The sequence below is a fragment of the Phyllobates terribilis genome, unplaced genomic scaffold (genome assembly GCF_046119375.1).
Source record: "Phyllobates terribilis strain yellow unplaced genomic scaffold, ASM4611937v1 Scaffold_4800__1_contigs__length_57054, whole genome shotgun sequence".
NCBI classification, from domain to species: domain Eukaryota; kingdom Metazoa; phylum Chordata; class Amphibia; order Anura; family Dendrobatidae; genus Phyllobates; species Phyllobates terribilis.
In genome coordinates, this window is record NW_027367549.1 from 12,274 (window position 1) to 33,501 (window position 21,228).

General features: G+C 39.0%; 1 protein-coding gene across 1 annotated transcript; it reads right to left on the bottom strand.

Annotated features, from left to right (window-relative positions):
* Positions 1-18,223: 18,223 nt before the first annotated feature.
* On the bottom strand, positions 18,224-19,639 carry LOC141249592 (uncharacterized). Its single transcript, XM_073669698.1, has one exon. It carries the CDS (start codon positions 19,637-19,639, stop codon positions 18,224-18,226), a length of 1,416 nt encoding a protein of 471 aa, XP_073525799.1.
* Positions 19,640-21,228: the final 1,589 nt, after the last annotated feature.

Sequence of the window (21,228 nt, forward strand, 5' to 3'; positions counted from 1 at the left end):
AATCCACAAATGGTACATTCAGAAGGGCCGAAACAGGAAAGCATCCCATTCCCGGTTAATATAGTTAAAATGACGAAATTGTCAAAATATACATCTTTGTCACATTGTAGTTCAGAGTAGTGAATGACCATTGAAACACAAAACCCAACAGAGCATTTGTAAGCTTTTTTGTTGCACAACAAACACAACAATGTCACCTAATGTTTGCATCAACACTCACATCTGTAATGCACATTAGAAATTCTCCCAGCTGAAGTGGATAAACATCAAGGACTTCTCATAATCTGGTCTAAAATATACAAGAATTTGCATCAAAAAAACGGAAATGTTTCATCATGCTAAAACTGAAATGGGATCTTGTCAAACATGATTGATATGAAGGTAAATAATAAAAAAGAAGAAGTAATTGACCTGGTCACACTACTAGAAATCGGCGATTTAGTGACGGAATTAGCGATGGATACCAATCCCGTCCCTAAATCTTACTCTTTGCGAAGAATTTAGCGACGGGTGAAAGGACTCGTCGCTAATTTCACATCCACATTGGTTAGCGACGGCATTGCGTCACTAACCCTTCGCTTTTTTTGGCGGTAGTGGATGGCGCCAATTAAAAACCATTGGTGACGGATGTAGCGACGGATATCCGTCGCTAAAGACTTCACTCTTACATCCGCCACCCATTGGCGAAGGATTCCCGTCGCCAAGGTAAGTAGTAATTTTTCCCATATAATAAAAATCCAATAGCGACGGAACACCATCGCTAATGGGGGCGGGATATACACTGCCAAAACAATTAAGAAGAAACGCCCACGTGAGCGACGGTTTCCCCTAGCTATAGTGGGAGGGATATATACCCCCAATTACCGCCACATTAGCGGCGGGAAAACCGTCGCTAATGCTTTTGGCGGATTAGCCCCGCCAAGACTATACACGTTAGCGACAGAATTCCGTTGCTAACGTGGTTACACCGCCAAATTATTTGGCCAAATTTGAATTTGGCGGTCGATTACTTTTGTGATGGAAGTAGCGACGGAAATCCGTCGCTAATTCCTTTGTCTATAAATAAACGCGCTTGCCGCCCCCGAATTGTTCTTCGTCTTCCTCCATTTTTATCCTTCGTCTTCCTCATCTTGTTCGCATTTGTTTCCGGTTCTGCCCTAGCCTGTCCTCGTCTCCCTCTTGTTTCCGGTTCTTCCCTAGCCCATCCTCGTCTCCCTCTTGTTTCCGGTTCTTCCCTAGCCCGTCCGTCACCGCAAATTCAGTCCGCCCGACGCGCAAAGAATCCCGCCGAGACGCCACCACCTGTGCATCCCCGTCCGCCCGTGCTGCCGCCGACCACAGCGCCCGCCCGTCCGCCCGCGCCTTCACTGCCAGTTGCCTGCCCAGTGTCGCCGCCCAGTTCCATCGATGCCACCGCCCATTGTTGTCGCCGCCGCCGCCCAAGTAGAGTATGCGTTTTATTTTTTTTATTAATTTGTTGTTTGAATTGTTTTAGTATTAATTTTTTAGATATATTATTTTTATAAATTGTTTAGGTAGGATTAGAAATTATATATAATTATTTAGGATTTATATACAATTAATTAGAATTTTTTTAGAATTATATAGAATATTTTTGGAATGATATACAATTTATTAGGAATTATATACAATTTATTAGAATTTATTTAGAATTAAATAGATTTTTTTTAGAATTATATAGAATGTTTTTGGAATGATATACAATTTATTAGGAATTATATACAATTTATTAGGAATTATATAAAAAAAATTAGAATTAAATAGAATTTTTTAGATTTATATAGAATATGTTTGGAATGATATACAATTTATTAGGAATTATATACAATTTATTAGGAATTATATACAATTTATTAGAATTTTTTTAGAATTAAATAGAGTTATTTTAGATTTATATATAATATTTTGGAATGATATACAATTTATTAGGAATTATATAAAATTTATTAGGAATTATGAACAATTTATTAGGAATTATATACAATTTATTAGGATTATATTGAATTATATAGACATTTTAGGATTATATTGAATTATATAGACATTTTAGGATTATATTGAATTATATAGAATGTTTTAATAATTGTATTGTTTTAGTTGTGGATTTAGGGTTAGATACGATTTTGTTGGAGATTATATAAATATTTTTTGAATTTTGAATTATATAGAATTATGGATTTAGGATTATATGGATATAATCTTGAAATTGGAATTACATATAATTATTTAGAGAATATGTGGATTTAGGATTATATAAGAAACAAGAATTAGGATTAATCCTAATCCTAATTCTCGATGTACATGTAACACATGTGACACAATAAAATAAATTAGAGAATGTGTTACTAAGATAATAAATGCGATGTGAATCGTCATCTAATAAAACGCTCTACAGAGATGAATCAAGACCGTGGTTGGATGTATCAAAGACTCACGAGGGGGTTGTTAACTCTCGGATTTCCCGAGAAGGTTAAAGAGTTTATCCAGTTCGCCATAGATAATCCTTCTTGTATGAGTGAAGCGAAGATTAAATGCCCCTGTACTAAGTATGCATGTAGAAATAAAAGCTATCGCAATACCGAGGATTTAGAATATCATATTTTGAAGAATGGGTTTGTGAAAGATTACCAAGTATGGGTGTTTCATGGCGAGGGGACCGTGTTGAATCCCAGGACAACATCATGTTGTACCGGAGAATTATGCCGAGGGGTCTGAGTTCACATCCGGTCATAGAATGATACATGATGCTTCCGGTCCAGAAGTGTTCTTCCATTAAGATGAGCCTCCGAATGACGAATCACAAAAAAAATTCGATATGATGCGAGCAGCAGAACAAGAAATATGGCCTGGTAACAACAAGCACTCCGCGTTTTTTGTATCTACTAAAATGATGGATATCAAGTGTCGTCATCAGAGTTCAATAAGGTTAATGGACGACATGTGCGAGTTCATACAAGAGCTGCTCGCGGAGGATAACAAGATGCCAATAAATTTTGCTAACATAAAGAAGTTGGTTAAGGGTTTGGGGTTGCCGGTTGAGGTCATTGACTGTTGTCGCCGAACCTGTATGCTTTATTGGGTGGAAGAAGATGCATATAGAACGGAATGCAACGTGTGTGGTGAACCGCGGTTGAAACCTATGACCCAAGGCAAATCAAAAAGAAGAAAGGCTAGAGTTCCATATCGGAAAATGTTTTATTTTCCAATAACTCCAAGGCTACAAAGATTGTATGTTTCAAAAGCAACTGCCCAGCATATGACGTGGCACGCTGACCATCAGATGGTTGGTGACAAGATGTGTCACCCGTCCGACTCTCCAGCGTGGAAACGTTTTAGTGAGCTGTATTCTGATTTCGCCGAAGAAGTTAGAAATATTAGATTAGACTTATGTTCTTATGGGTTTCAGCCATTCAGCAACTTTGGGCAACAATATTCATAATGGCTGGTCATCCTAACACCCTACAATCTCCCCCCAGGCATGTGCATGAAGGATGAGTTTATGTTTTTGACGGTTTTGGTCCCGGGTCCTAGAAATCTTAAGAAGCAAATGGACATATTTCTACAACCGTTGATTGCAGAGTTAAACCAGTTGTGGGAGTGTGGAGTCATAACATACGATGTTCATAAACGACAGAACTTCCAGTTGAAAGTGGCTCTTATGTGGACAATTAATGATTTCCCCGCATATTCTATGTTGTCTGGATGGAGCACTGCTGGTAGACAGGCTTGCCCTTATTGCATGGAAGAGACAGATGCATTCGCGCTGCCCAAGAGTGGTAAACAATCGTGGTTTTATTGCTCTCGGAAGTTTTTGAATCTGCGGCATGCATTTCGCAAAAATATCACTGATTTTCGTAAGGGCAGAGAAGAGCGCAAAAGGCTTAGGGGGGTGAGAACTGGAGCTGAAATGTTAGCTTAGCTGGATCGTTTGGGGTTTAAAAAGTCATATGAACCTAGGTCGGAACATCATAATTCTTTACTGTCCAAAAAACATGGATGGAATAAGAAGAGCATCTTCTGGGATTTGCCTTACTGGAGTACGAATGTCATTCGGCATAATTTAGATGTCATGCATATTGAGTAAAAAATGTTCGATAATGTTTTCAATACCGTGCTCAATCTCCCCGGAAAAACAAAAGACAATGAAAAATCCAGGGAAGAACTGAATGACATTTGTGATCGGCCTGAACTAGCTAAAGATGTTGTGACCGGGAAGTTTCTGAAGGCCAAGTACACATTGGACAAGGATTCAAAAAGAGTCCTGCTTGAGTGGATACAGAAAATAAAGTTTCCATATGGGTACGCGTCCAAATTGTCCAGATGTGTCGATCCGAAAAATCTGAAAATGCATGGGATGAAGAGTCATGACTGCCATATTTTTATGCAACGACTTCTGCCAGGTGCTCTTCGGGAGCTTTTACCCAAAGATGTGTGGAAGCATTTAACGGAGCTGAGTATCTTCTTCAAGGAGTTAACTTCCACCTCATTGACAGAAAAAGACATGCATCGTTTGGAGGGTGAAATCCCTAAAATACTTTACAAGATGGAACGTATTTTCCCGCCCAGTTTTTTCTACTCTATGGAGCATCTCCCCTTGCATCTTCCGTTTGAGGCGATGATGGCAGGACCAGTTCAATATCGATGGATGTATCCATTTGAAAGGTATTGCTCCTGCAATTGATGTTTCTCCCTTAATTCTTTTATCTATTTATAACTAATAGATTCCAAAAACAGATATTTGGGGAAGTTGAAGAAAAAGGTCAGCAATAAAGGCAGGGTGGAAGGAAGCATTAGCAACGAATATTTGCAAGAAGAAATCGTGAAGTTTGCATCGTTTTATTTCACTAAAGGTGATCCGCGGTTACCCGAGCGGTTGAGAAGAAATGAAACTTGTGATATGGACATCAATGACAATGTCGACCGAGTTTCAATCTTTAAAACGAAGGGAAGGCCGCTGCATGGTAGAACCCGGAGATATCTTGACAATGAAGAGATTATTGTTGCTAGGACCTATGTTCTTCTGAACTGTACTGAAATTGAAGCCCATAGAAAGTAAGGGTTACGTTGTTATAAAGTGTTATCACATATTTTCTCTACAACTGTGATCTAATTTGGGTGTTTTTCTTTTGAAAGTGTGTTTCGTGGCCGAGTTGCGCGAAAGGAATCATGATATAAGCGAGACAAAAATTGAAAGGAGGTTTGAGATTGATTTTGCCTCTTGGTTCGAATCTCATGTAAGTACTTGTGAGATTCGTTTATAATGATTCTTGCAATGTGTTGGAACTCTTACAACTGTGCACTTGAACTACAGGTCAAAGATCAAAAGTGTCTGTACCAATCCTTTCTTCATGAGCCTTGCAAAGGGACCGTGTAAAACGGTTGACACATATAAAGGGTACTACGTGAATGGCTACAAGTTCCTAACTTGAAAATACGAGCAAGACAAGCTTACAATGAATAGAGGTGTTTGTGTAAGGGAAACACAATATGTCGAGGGTGAAAATGACTTTTATGGAGTGTTGACTGACATAATCGAATTAGAGTACCCAGCTCTACCAATGAAGAAGACCATCATATTCAAATGTGAGTGATTTGACCCCACGGGTAGTGGCACACACACTAATAGTCGATACAACTTGGTGGAAGTCAATCATAGACGAAGATACAATAAGTATGAACCCTTCATCTTGGCACAACAGGCCGACCAGGTTCAGTACTTGCCATATCCAAGCAAAAGACGGGATAAAGTAAATTGGTGGGCAGTAAGCAAGGTTAAGGCAAGGTCAGAGCTTGACATGCCAGAGACAATCGTCTCGGCCTTCCAAGACAACATCGAAGAAAATCCCCTTATCGTTGAAACAGATGAAGATCCCACAAACTTGGTTGATCAGAATGAAGAAGTTGACGAAGATGCGTTGCACGTTCCTCCCGTCGAAGATCCAGAAGTTAGCTTTTCATCATCCGACGACGAGGAAGATTAAAGGGAAGGGGAAGAGGAAGAGGAAGACGAATTTGACTTAAGTAGATGTGCTATGTATAGGTTGTTTGTTATATATAGATTATTGATTAATGTTTTGTACTTAATTATTATATGTAGTTCACTTTCGACATCATAATATATTAAGTTATTAATTATGGTTGAATCTTTCTATTTTAATATATATGGTTGAAGAAATGAGAGGACAAGGATCTACCGGTGAACAGACAGGTGTCGGTCGTGGTCGTGGTCGTGGTCGAGGCCGTGCCCTTGGACGGTCTACGACATTGTCCTTGGGAGTCATTCCCGAGGCTGGAACCTCAACTTCTACTCCACCGGCACCGTTGAATGATGGTGATAGAGTAGTTGTCCAGCCAGACCCAACCGGGTCAATGCTCCTCCCGTCCGGACCAATCTTCTGTTCTGTGCGGGAGATTTTCCGGAAATCTTTCTTCTTGTCCGGTAGAGCGTGGCGGTTTTTATCATCCGAATAGATAGACTACTACTTGGAGGAATTCAAGGTAATTATTTATCTATTAGCTTCACAAATACGTTAATGTACAAATGAAAGGTGAAACATGCATGTCTTTTATGCTTTTCAGAAGGAGTATACCTAGGATGAGCAGTACGGCGATGACTACATCTATTGGGTCTTCATGAGACATGCAGGGACCCAGTAAGTTGCAAATCACTACATTTTGAAATAATTTATTAACTTACTTTGTAATTTTTGAATTATTTTTGTTTCACATGTACAAGGACGTCATCCACAAGATGAGGACGACTGGGTTACCACATCACTCTATGAGTGCTGATGTTTGGGCCAACTGGAAGGCCCATTGGGACTCAGAGGAAGAGAAGAAGAGGTCCCGCACGGCTCATGCCAATCGCATGAACGAGCCTGTGGGAGAGGAAGCCGGATTGGTGCGCCACACGGGAGGCTCCCGTTCCTTCATGGGTTATTACGACAACATGGTTTGATTCTTAACTTTATTTTACGATTTGTATAATCAAATTTATTAATTTTCTGACACACTAAAAATTCGTATTGTTTTTTTTTAGTCCAAGGAGCTCGGTCGCGCTCCGACGGCTCCCGAGATGAATACCCACACACACACGTCGAGGAAGAACAAGGAGGGGCCTGTCCCAGTAGAATCAAGGACAAAGAAGATGACAGTACGTATTTTCTAAATTATAGTTACATTATGACACATTCATTAGTACCTAACTATACTATGTTTTTATCGGTTATTATAGGAAGCGATCGCCCAGAAGATTGCTTCCTCATCCCAGCCACCGACCGGAGAGGGTCAAGATGCGAGTATGGGTGACGTGGATGCGACGCAGATCTATCTGGAGATGGAAGGCGTCAACAAGAAGAAATGGGTGTACGGACTTGGTTCAACGGCTGGTGCATACATCGACACATCACGCGGCCGGGGGCGCGTCGAGCCAAGCCATCTCACCCCGGTTCATCCTCTCGGATGAGCCAAGATGATGTTCAGCGCCAGATGCAAGAAATGCAAGCGCAATGGAATGAGCAGATGCAAGCGCAGATGCGGAAAATGGAAAAGCGGATGGAAGCGCAAGTGTATGCGCTAATGCAGTCAGGACTTCATTTTGATCTCCATGAGCAAATGTCCCATTTCCTCCGAGATGAGGTGGCCAGGATGATGTCGACTCTTCCGCCAGAATATCGTCCGCAATCGAGACGCGACGACGACGCCCCCGAGTCTTATTTTTTTGTTCATTTGTATCTTTGTTTTTGTTTTGTACAAATTATGTTTGTTACATTTGATTTTGTAATAACAATTTCGGTTTAATTTATGATTTGTATCTTTGTTTAAGATTGATTGATTTTATAATTAATTTTCAATTCAATAAAAATGCAAAAACCGTAGCAATATTAACGTCAACGAACATGTGAAACCGTATTTTATAACGATAATCGGGGACGCATGGAAGAAAATTAGGACGGGATTTGCGACGGAAATCCGTCTCAGCTTGGGAGCTAATGGACACAGCAATAGCGAAGGAAATTTGTCTCAAAACCGGTCGCAAAGATCGGTCTCCTGGGGGTCCATATTAGAGACGTTTGTGGTCACAAAAACCGTCGCCAAATTCGGTCTCTCGGGGGTCCATATTAGCGACTAGAGTTGGTCGCAAAAGCCGTCGCAACCATCGGTCTCCGGACACCAAAATTGGAAACGGATTTTTGTCGCAAAAACCGCCGCGAATTCCCGACGGTTCTTTTCCCCGTCGCTAAAGTATTTAGCTACCATTTTTTGGGCGACGGGACGTTAGCGACGGAAAACCGTCGCTAACCACTTTTTGCGACGGTTCTCACTTGATTGGCGACGGATTTTTCTGTCGTCAATCAAGTGTTTTCTAGTAGTGTCAAAAGAAGACGTCTGAAGAGTAGCCGACAGCTTTGACTTCCTTGAGGGTGGTAGATAACCAGTCTAACTATTCATACAGACCTTCTCCTCTAAGTGCACATGTTCCTTGAATGTGCCATTTTCTGTTCTTCATATCAAACAGACCAAGACCTTGACAAACCTCCATTGGGGTCACTACTTCCCTCTTGCAGTATACCAAAATACATAAGTTTACCAGTATGTTTCTCAAACAATTTCTCCAGTGCAAGACTTTATCTCAAACTACTTTTGTAAATTTTTCAAGCAAGCAAACAAAGAACCTTAAGACATGGACATCTACATACACGAAATCTTTTTCTTGTCACATAAGAAGTTCTATTTCTACAAGATTACAAATACAAATCAGAATAAAAAAATAAATGGAGAGCTTCTCTCCGATCTTGTTCTACACCCTATTACATTGCTCAAACAACTGTGTCAACCTATCAACATATGTTGCAGGTAAAATTAGATCGCAGCTCGAATCCTTTGTGTTATTTCCACCCAAAGGAACATCAGTATAATCTTGAACTGACTGAAAATGTGAACCCAGGGAAGTAGCTTCGTTTACCTCACTCAACTTATTTTCATGAGCAACAAGCCCTACCCAAATGTCCATCATTTCTCATCGGAGAATCACTCTTGAAGCTGACGTCGATTATTTCATCTAGAGATGGTTAATCAATGTATCTAAGATCCAATTCCTCACACTTCTCTAACAAAGGATCTTGTTTCTCCAAAATATAAGCTTTACAAGACAGAAGATTCAACTGCTAATTGAAGACCTGTTTGAAAATAAGAACCCAGTTGGGGAGCACATAGTACATTCTATCACGAAGCTCAAGTCTGGCATTTTCATTGTACCATTAAGCTCTCTTCTTTCATAGCCATTATCAAGTTCATCATCTTGCTTGTCTAGAACCAATGCAAGCTCAGATGTCAAAAAAAGATTAAAAAACAAACATAAACTATGAACTTGAATGGAGATAGAGGAATATGGTTAAACTGACACAAGCATAATTTACAAAGCATTAGAACCTACCCTTCAGGTATTGCAATTTTATCAATACCTGGTTCACCAATCAACACATGTTTGTATTTTGTTCTTCTAGAGAGGATTTGTATACACCTTTGTATAAAACAATTAAACGGCTAATTTAAAAATACCTTATCCAATGGAGAACAAATTAAATTTCAAGAGTCCTTCATAACATCCCTACTTAATAAGTTATTGTTTCTAGTCCCATTTACGAACTCTTTTGGTCTAAAGATTCAATCGGTTAGTGGAGTATGAAATTGTTTGGGAATAAAGTTCGTATTTGTGTTTTGAGAAGAAGGGTGAACATACGCATTTTAGATTAGGTAAAATTCTTTTTAGTGCCCATTTTGCAGTTAAGGGTTTCAATGACTATCTAACTCTAGTTCTAGCTTTGTTAAGAGCCTTTGAAGTGCATAAACACAGTTAATGCACTTTATTAGTAATAACTTTTTCCAAGTCAAAATTAACTTAATCCCAACCTTGAAGAAATTGTCAACATCACTAGAGTAGAACCTTGAATGGTAGCTCAGTAGAACCTTAAACAACCACTGGTAGTTTTCCTGCAAAAAATTAAAATATTAGGCCCTAAATGGAAGAAGTTATTATTTGGTAATATAAAGCAAACCTGCAATCCATTTTCAAAACCCATTTGCTCAACTTCAAGGACAGAGGAAACATCTTCTTCTGATGATCCGCTCTTGCTCAAAAACACCCCACTTGACTGTACAATCACTCATCCATTACCCCATACAGTGTCATCCTTGTAACACTCATATTCATCCATCTTCTCGAACCATTCTATAGCTTTGTTGTACACTGAGGATAATCTCGCACATGTGATCAAAGTAGAAAATGTGACAATATCAGGTCGTACTCCTCTTTGAAGCATTTCGTCGAACAACTTCTTTGCAGCCTTCCAATCCCTACACTCAAAACTTTAACCTAGACCAACTAGCACCCCCGAAACATCTTCAATCTCCGGATTACGCAAGGTGAGAGCTTCAGTAGTAGCAAAAAGAACAAGATAACATACAACGAATGTAAAGAGTATGAATGTGATCAAGAGGAATCACCATCACAACACTTTGGTAATCAGTGAACAAGAGAATAATTTAAGAATATTTGATTATGATCTCGTAATCATTACATTAAGCAAGGTGAAGTATATATACAGGAATGGAGAGCTATCTAACCAAACTAAGGAGTGCCACATCAGCGACATAACAAACTTAAGCACCTAACTAAAAAATAATATAATACTCTATATACCTCCCTCAAGCGGAGACGGAGGTGAAAACCGAAGACCAAGCTTGCTTGAAAGGAAAGAATGTTGTTGAGCACCAAGTGGTTTTGTTAATATGTCAACAAACTGCATAACAGAGCTAACATGAACCGTGGAAATGAAACCACTCTACACCATGTCCCTGACAAAATGACAGTCAATTCTGAGGTGTTTTGTACATTCATGGAACACTGGGTTGGCTGCCAAGTGTTGAGCTGCCTTGTTGTCACAGTGCAAAGGAATTGGATGCGGTATAGAAATGCCCAAATCCTGGAGAAGAGCATCAAGCCAAATCAATTCTGAGGCAGTGGAAGACATACTCCTATATTCACTTTCAGTGGAAGACTTGGACACTGTCTTTTGCTTTTTAATTTTCCAAGATACCAAGGAGTTGCCCAGAAATACACAATATCCTATAAGTGATCTACACGTGAATGCACAACTATCCTAGTCTGCATCAAAATATGCACGAAGTGTGAAGGTGGATGTGTTTGGGTAAAACAGAGCACAGTTGATTGTACCCTTGAGATATCTGAGCAAAAACATAGCATCTTGCATATGAGGCACCCTAGGTGACTGCAAAAATTGACTTAGGTGTTGAACAAGATAGGAAATGTCAAGCCTAGATAGTGTAAGGTAGAGTAAACGACCAATGAGGCGAAGATAAGACTCTGGTTCGGGAATAACATCACCAACTTCAGGTTGTAAGTGCAAACCTCTTTGCATAGGAAAATCAGTAGGCTTGCATTGAAGCAGATTTGCTTCAGAAAGCATGTCAACAATATATTTTCGTTGATTGAGCAGAATGCCTTCAGAATTTCTGCAAATTTCAAGCCCAAGGAAATATCTGGCCAGACCAAGATCTTTGATAGTGAATGCACGATGAAGAGAAGTTTTTGTTGATTGAATTTCAGTGATGTTATTGCCAGTTAAGATCATGTCATCGACATATACAAAAGCAGCTGTAAATGAGTCTCCAGATCTCTTGATGAAGAGAGAATAATCACGTTTGGAATGTGAAAACCCAAAGGGAAAGAAGATGTTTTGTAAGTTCAATGTTCCACTGTCTACTAGCTTGTTTCAATCCATAAAGAGAACGGTGCAAACGACATACCATACCTGGAGATGCCTTTGGGTATCCTTTAGGTGGAACCATGTATACCTCCTCATCAAAAAAACCATGGAGGAATGCATTGTTTATGTCCAGCTGGTGTAAGGGCCAATCTTTTGCTGCAGCCATTGCTAGAATAACTCGGAAGTGGTGAACTTGGCCACAGGTGAGAATGTATGTTTGTAATCTTTGTCTTTCACCTGATTGAAGCCTTGTGCCACCAATCTGGCCTTGTAACACTCCATAGAACCATTAGGAAGAAATTTAATTTTGAAGATCCATTTTGATCCAATAGCTTTCTTGCCAGATGGAAGAGGAATAAGAGTCCAAGTTTTGTTATGCTCTATAGGTTCAAGCTCTTTTGTCATAGCTGCAATCCAAGGAGGATCTTTCCAAGCCTTTTTCATAACTGGTGGGTTCAGTGTGCTGCAACATAATGAAGAGACTCTGAGCATATCCAGGAGGATAAGAAGATACATCAGAGGTTGTGATTAAAGAGCATAGGTAATCATTGTATTTGGGTGGGAAACGAGAAACACGGTCAATTCTGAACAATGTCGTAACAGGAATAGGTGGAATAGGAGATGAAAGAATAGGCGAAAGAGTGATAGAGGTGGACGAAGGAGGAGATGTAGAAGGAGTCACAGATGGGATAGAAGTGGTGACAACTTCAAAAGGAATGGTGGATGTAGGTGTAGGAGAGTAAACCATTTCAGTATCTGGTGAAGGTGTGACTAGTGGTAAGGGAATATGTATAGGCTTAAACATATTAGGAACTGGTGTTTTAAATGGAAATTTATGTTCATGAAAAATGACATTCCTAGATACAAACGCCTTCTTAGTTTCCAAATCATAAACTTTGTAAGCTTTTTGATAAGATGGGTATCCCAAAAAAATACAATATCTGGATGTGGCATCAAATTTTGATCTAGCACAAGCAAGTATTAGATCAAAACAAGCACACCCCATAACCCTTAATTTATCATAAGAGGGAAGTGTGTTGTAAAGAATCTCATGGGGTGTTTTCCATTCCAGAACAGATGAAGGTAAAATGTTGATTAGATATGTAGCAGTTAATATGCATTCTCCCCAAAATTCTATAGGTAGTGAGGCATTTAAACGCAATGCTCTAGCCATTTCAACAAGGTGTCTATGCTTCCTTTCAACCCTTCCATTCTATTCTGGTGTTCCTGGCACAGTTCTTTGATGTACTATAACTTCCTTAGAAAAATAACTAGATAGGTAAGATTGTACAAATTCAGTGCCATTATCAGAACGAAAACATCTTACTTTGGTTTTAATTTGAGTTTGGACATAAGCCACAAATGCAACAATCAATCTGGGTACCTGGTCTTTGGATCTAATCAAAAAGGTCCATGTGGCCCTAGATCTATCATCAACCACAGTTAAAAAATAATGAGCTCCACAGATAGATTCAACCTTATATGGTCCCCAAAGATCAATATGTACTAAATCAAAAATATTCATAGCTAAAGAAGAACTCTCAGGAAAATGTAACTTGTGATTCTTTGCCTGAACACAAATGCCACATCTAGAGTAGTAGTTTGCAGTTTAGAAATAGTAGGAATGTGTTTCATCTTGGACAATGAGACATGTCCAAGACGAGCATGTATGAGATCAGTCTAATCATTATTACAAGGTGTTTGTGCAGCAACAGTGACACCCTTAAAAGAAGTGTAATTAAAAGAAGTACTGTCTTGTACATTGTTAACCAATCCGGCATTGTGATTAAGCTTGTAGAGTCCACCTTCTCTTGAACCAGTAGCTAGCATTTGTTTAGTTGTATGGTCCTGAAATACACATTTATTGGACCAAAAAACAAAGACACAATTTCCAAGAGCAAGTAGTTTAGATATGGAAATCAGGTTATGCTGAAATGAAGGCATAAATAGCACATCATGTAGAATTAATTTCTCAGAAACTTTAATTGTTCCAGATTGAGAAACAATTTGTATGGATCCATCAAGCAAACCAAGATGTATAGGGGATAATAGAGGGTTCAAAGAAATGAACATATCTCTGTTATAAGATACATGGTCTGTGGCTCCAGAATCAATTATCCAAGTACAATTATTAATATGACAAGTATGAATAGTAGATAGAGAGTGAAGCATACCTGAAAATTGACTGGAACTCTGAGAAATAGAGTTCATGTGAGTATCTCCAGTATTCTGACTTTGAAAAGCTTTCACGACTTCTTGAACCACAACATTCATCAAGGAAGTGTCATGATTTTTAGGAGTTCCATCCTTAAGATCAAGAGGATTTTGCATACACTGAACATCCTGAATGTTAGCAGCAAGCTTGTTTGTAGATGGACCACCATTACGAGATCCTTTCCACCAGTCAAGATAACCAAATAACTTGAAACAAGACTCCTTAATATGACCAACCTCATTGCAATGTTCGCATTTCCTGTCAAGTTTGGTGTGCTTAACATCTCTTCTATCAGAAATATTGTTGTTAGAGTAATTATGATTAGGACTGAGTTGGTATTGTCTGTTCGAATTAGAGTTGTTCCTATTGACTGTAAAAGCATCATGAACCAAGGGAGAATGAACTGTAATCCCTTTTTGACTTTCAACCTATAAGACCATATGATATGTCTTGTTCACATTAGGTAGAGGATCCAGAGACAAAATGTGACTGAGCAGGTGCTCGAAAGGATGAGATAATCCCATGAGAAACTGCATCACTTTGAGAGATACCTCTCTATCAAGAATACGCTTGTACAGTGCGCAATGACAAACTTCCACAGTACCACATTCACAAACAGGAATACTATCTATGGACTGTAATGCATCCCATATTTTCTTCATTTTATTGTAATAAGCGGAGACAATCATGTTTCTTACTGTAGATTTATCAGATCATGTTCAATTGATATACAAGAGGTCGATTAGATTCAGCATATTGTTCAGTAAGTTCTGTCCAGAGTTCCTTAGCAGAAGTAACGTGCAAAAAACTATCTGCAATTTCATGAATCATAGAGTTGGACAACCAACTCATGACCATAAAGTCACATCTCTCCCATCGTTCATAATCCTCAGAAGTTTTGGGAGGTTTAACAGTCAATCCAGTTATGAAACCAAGCTTTTCCTTAGATCCAAGTGCTACGCGAACATTATGCGTCCAGCTATGATAATTCGAGCCATTAAACGGATTAGAAACAAGTTGCATACCAGGATGATCCGAATTTGAAAGAAACAGAGGATCGGAGTATCCTCCTCCTTTCTCTGTAGTAGAGTTCTTGTGTTGATCATTGTCAGATCATTTATGACAAGAATGTCGGCGTTCGAAATCAGATTCAGAAGAAGAAGACATCGAAACAATCAGCAATGATGAAAGAACAGGTTAAGGCAACAACACAAAGATGCGAGGAGGCGGAATCGAGAAAAAAAATTCAAGAAGTCGCAGATTCCTCCAATTTTGTGAGCAAAAGGACCTTAAACGAAGTACAAAACGAAGCAAGGATGATCAGATCGAAACTGTGTGCTCATGATACCATGTAAAGAGTATGAATGTGATCAAGAGGAGTCACCATCACAACGCTTTGTAATCAGAGAACAAGAGAATGATTTAAGAATATTTGATTATGATCTCGTAGTCATTACGTTAAGCAAGGTGAAGTATATATACAAGAATGGAGAGCTATCTAACTAACCTAAGGCGTGCCACATCAGCGTCATAACAAACTTAGCCACCTAACTAACAACTAATATAATACTCTATAAAAGATTTCCGGCGAAGCTCACATGCCCTGGGAATTTTAGGATTGAACCAAACGTAGGACTTGAGTAGCATCTCAAATGGCCTTTGTAAGTAGCAAATTGAATGGCCAGTCTAACCTTCTCATTAGCGGATCTAATTGAGGCCTGAAAAACTAGAAGGAGCTCCTTTCCCATGGATATTGCGATGCTTAATGTTCTCCGATTAGATAAAACTCCAGAACCAACAACCTGTGGATGCGGTATGTAGAAATAGTTTTGATAGGAGGAGGAGGGAGAGCTTTGAAGAGGAAGTTGGAGACGGCTTTGATGCATCTGGGATCGTTGAAGAATGAAGATCGCCATGGAGATGCTTGGAGCGAGTTCGGGAAAGAGAAAACGATAGAGCAGTAAAATGGGTAAATGTCAAAATTGCCCCTCCGTGTAATTTCTTTTAATAAAGGGATGATGATTATTGATCGCTAGATCGAGGCAGATCAACGGCTGATACGAGTACTCATCTACTCATTTTTATTCTTGTACTCATTTGATCCTTAATGATACGTTATAGAAAATAAATAATAAAGATAAGTTATAATGTATATTTGAGTCTTCACTATAACACGTGCGAAGCACGGGTCACAACCTTCTAGTAATATCAGGGTGATCCCAAAACAATTTCTTTAATTATAAAAAAGTAGAAAATTTATGAAAGATGTATGAAAACATAGTTTATATCTTCTACATAAATATTTATTATTTAAAAATAAAATAATAATATTTCTAAAATCAATCTACGATAGATTTAGAAAATAAAATAAAAATAGAGAATTTAAATTATAGAGAAAAGCGAAATAAATTAGCCTATGCGTAGCACGGGCCCAGAAATACTGGTTACTTAGAAAGTTTTAAATGTTATAGGAACTAATTTATTACTTGATAAATTGTTTAAGAAAATGAAGAACAACGCAACAAAGCATCCATAAACAAAGTACGAGACATTGACACCACCCATTTAATATTCCGTTGATTCCATAGTCAAATTTCACTAATTCTCTATGTTAATATTTATATCTCTTAATTAGAGAAGGTAGTTTACATATTGGTGATCCACTAACGTTATTGATAGGCCATATTAGGATTTTATTTTCATCTTCAATTGTGTATATATAATATAATCTCTTGAGACTAAGCAATAGTGGAATTTCACTATCAAATTGCTTGTCTTTGTATGGTATCTGAACCACGTTCCATTCTAGTCCGCCTACACATGAGTTTGCGTGTATAGCTATAAAATGAATGAAATATCAATGACATACTAAGTTTGATTATGGGTGTATAGCTATAAAAGAGATTGAGACGTTAATAATCCATTATATTCCGTGTCAACTAGACTAGCCTTATTACCAATTGAGAGATGGTATTGGGAGTGTATTAACATTGTTGGACAATTAGAAAATTACTAGTACAGTACTGTATAAGTAGGGGAAGATGTACACACTAATAAGTACTTCTCACTTTTTCTTGACACTATTATCAATTAAGAGAATATTACTAATATGTCTCAATATAGAAATAATAATATAGTGAAGACGTTTCCAGTACGGACTGATTTTCGGTGCGGACTGTGTGGATTGTGCACTTTTCATCATATTATTGGTGCACTCTGAGTACATTATCAAGTGTACTACTGGTGCACTTTTTTCAGTGTACTACTGGTGCACTTCTCGGTGTACTAAGGTGCACTCCTCGGTGTACTAAGGTGCACCCCCAATAGTGTATTGGTGCACTTTACAGTAGTGCACTACCAGGTGCACTCTACGGTAGTACACTGGTGCACTTTGTAGTAGTGCACTGGTGCACTATCCAGTAATATACTGGTGCACTATAACAGTCCGTACCGAAATTTAGTCCGCACCCGATCAACCCTCATAATATAGTTATGAGAGGCCTTGTTTGGTTTGTTTTAAAAAATATTATTTTAAGATTTTTAAATTAATATATTTAAATATATATACGATAGAAAACATGTATCAATGAAAAAAACAAAGCAGATAAAGGGACGGAACGAGTATAAATATTTGTACTAGAAAGTGTAATCCTAGTTTTTGTCTTAATTTTTTGGGATGTCAAAACCAATTTATGTATGCCCCCCACATATGACAGACCCATAGCTTAGCTATTTACCTGCTCCAGGGAAGAAAACTAGGGAAGAGAATGCTTTATTCAACTTGAAACTATATGTTGTCCTACTAATTCATCTAAGTTGGTATTAACATTGAAGTAAAAAGTTGGTTACCAAAATTTGGTCTCCAAGACTCTATTGCAGATCCGAACCCACACGACCAAAATGAAGATCATGCCTACCCAACTAGCCAGCAAATTAATGGAAAACTTTTGGTGTGTTGATAGTATGGTGTTAGATATTTGGTACCTTTCAATTGTTTGACAAATCCAATATACAAGAGGGTAAAACCATGAAGTCAACTCAATGTTGCAATACATCATCATGAACTCAATGAACCTCACATATCAACTAAATCATCATTTCATTTGACAATCGACAACCCACACCCACACCCAGAAAGTAGAATTCCTTTTATTAACACAATTACAATAAATTTGTCTTGGGTCCCATGAAAATGAAACTAAACCTTGCTTTCCCATCTTCTCGAAACCTCATCAAGCTTCTTTGTAGACGGCCCATCTACTCCCAACGCACTTGAACCAGCAGCCTTCAACTCCTCCATCCGACTCCTTATCTTCTTCCCTTCTTCTCCATCCATCAACTCCATAACCACTCTCTCGATCTCGTCGGCTCGTATAATCCCGGCCTTATCCGCCTGAGGCCTCAGCGCCACCCTCAGATCCTCCGTCAACATCACTGCGTTCTGCTTCTGTTCAGCGAACAACGGCCATGTGATCATGGGCACACCGTTGACAACACTCTCTAACACCGAGTTCCACCCGCAGTGCGTCAAGAACCCGCCTGTTGACTCATGGCTCAGGACGTCGATCTGCGGGGCCCACTTCGGGACCGCCATGCCCCTGCCGGCGTTCTCCTCCACAAACCCTTCCGGCAGGTGTTGGAGAGGGTCGATCTCGCCGTCGACGGTGAAGTAGGTTGCGTTGGCCACGGCGTCGTTTGGACTCCTGACCACCCATAGAAACCTCTGTTGGCTACGAGCCAGGCCGCTCGCCAGCTCGTTCTGTTGTTCAGTGCTGAGGGTCCCACCGCTACCGAAGTTGACGAAGAGGACTGAGCCACGTGGCTGCTTATCCAACCATTCAAGACACGCGGACTTTTCTCCCTTCCCGGTCTGGATAAGCGGTCCGACAGGGAAGACCGGAGGCTTGCCCGGTTCAGGTTGCATAAGCGCCTTGATTGCTCCGCTTTCTAAGGCCTCGAACGAATTGACGATTATACCCTCAGCCAAATTGTACCTCTTGGAGTGGTGGAGTAGCCACTTGTAAGCATCGTTCTTCCTGTCCTGAACCGGGGCCAGTAAATCCTTTCCGTGGATAGGGATGCACCCCGGGATCTGAACCGGTTCGATCAATTCATAGTACTCAGACGAAACCGTTTTGTCGAGCTTTTCTAAATACAAGAACAGGGAGAGAGCCATGGCGGTAGAGGGGTAGAAGATGTAGGGGCTGACACCGAGCTCGAAGGCCACATCGAACGCGTCGGTCCCGAAGAGGTCGACGACGAGTGCGACAACACGGCGGGTCTCACCGGCGATGAGGTCGCGGAGGGAGGGGAGGGAGCGGGCGACCATTAGAGACATGATGGTCTCGATTTTGGCATCGGAAGGGGCGTCGGAGATGTCGACGGAGGGGAGGAAGACGGTGTCGATGGAGGAGGGGAGGGAGTTGAGAAAGGAGCGTTGGGAGGAGGAAGGTGGTCCGGCGGTGGGGACGGCGAAGGTGAAGGTGAATCGGGGAAGAAGGCGTTTGGCGAATTCGGTGAGAGGGATGAGATGACCCATCCCTGGTGAAGGGAGGATTATTATGTGTGGTGGTGGTCCTGCGGTGGTTTGAACGGTGGCGGGTGATGTTCCCATGGTTATGAATTGATGTTGGTGGTTGAGATTAGGATGTTTGATTGTCGCTTTTTATGAGAGTGGAAATTAGATCAATCATAGCATAATGGTGGATATATATTTATACTCATCTAGAGTACATGTATGATTGGTGATCAATTTTCTCGTAGTTTCAATAAAAGATTTGGGATATTATGTTCAAAAAAAGTTGGGGATAATTGACTGGAACTTTAAATTCTGTTTTTGTCTTAAGGCCTTAAATATTTTTTTAATAAATAATATTATATTTCAATATTATTAAAAATATTTAGAAAGTCAAAATAATTTAATATTCGAATGCTATAAATTTGAACATAAATTACAAAAAAAAGTATGCAAATCTATTGAGTAATAGCTGAGCAGGGAAGCGGTGTGTTTGTGAGTTGTTTGAGACACGTGTTTAATTTCTCTTTACATGACTTTTCTTACATTGTATTGATGTGGAGCTTTGGTTGGACTGCACGAAGGCTTTATTCCAAGATCGAGATGGAGTTTATCACGCTAAATATGAGAGCGGTATGGAACGGGAGCCACCCATCATATTTGTGATTAACTTTATTTTAGCTAACTTTATTTTCTTTTAAACTAATCTTAAATTAACTGAAATGCTTAATACTGCTATCAATCAATTATAATAGAATTTATTATTTTTAACTAGGACAACAAATAGAAAATCTGATTTGAAATATAGCATCAGATATTGTTTGGGCAACTGAAACATTCAAAGTTAGACAATTATTGGTGAAACAAATCTTACATGAATGCCTATGCCGAACGAAATATGAATAATTGGTCAAAATGCTAGGAGGTTTTAAAAACATTATTTGTTTTGTTTTTAGAAAAATAAATACAAAAGTTCTGTTTTTAACAAATTATTTTCTAATTTGTCTACTTTCTGACGAATTCTTTTAATAAAAAGCAAAGCTGGAATAGGAATTGGCAACCCACTAATATTGGAGAAGTCTTTGACTTAGAAATTAACAACGTTAAGAGGCCAAATTGGATAGTTCTTCAATGTAAAAAAAAAATGTCAGGAGGTCCAATTTAAGAATTTAGGGTTTGTTAGGTTAGTGTATTGATAAAGATTTTTTATTGATAAATATTTATTTGAGAATCATTTTTTTTTATATTGGAGTTTGTGTGATCTCGGGAGTAGTGAAATTAATGTGATAATTACTTATTTCGAAAAAGGTCTTTATAAATATCCCACCAAACACACCCTTAGTCCTGTGAAGGTACTGTTTTTTCCGTTCGAAAAAATTACATGTAACACAATTACATAAATATGCCGGTTAAATGATAACATAGAACTAGTATTTTTTTTAAAACAAACAAGATTAAATGTCCTATCAAAATGGTAGACTTCACACACTCATTTCAATAAATGAGTGAGAGGGATTCAAACATAGAACTAGTGTTAAAAACTGTTTTTTGGCACTTGCATCTACAAGAAACACTACACAATTTATCACCTAGCATTCTAATTTTCAACTTATTGGTCATTTTTATTTTTGAGAAATAATATACAACTCACCAGCAGTCTTTTCACCCGTCCATCTGTAAATGCAGCT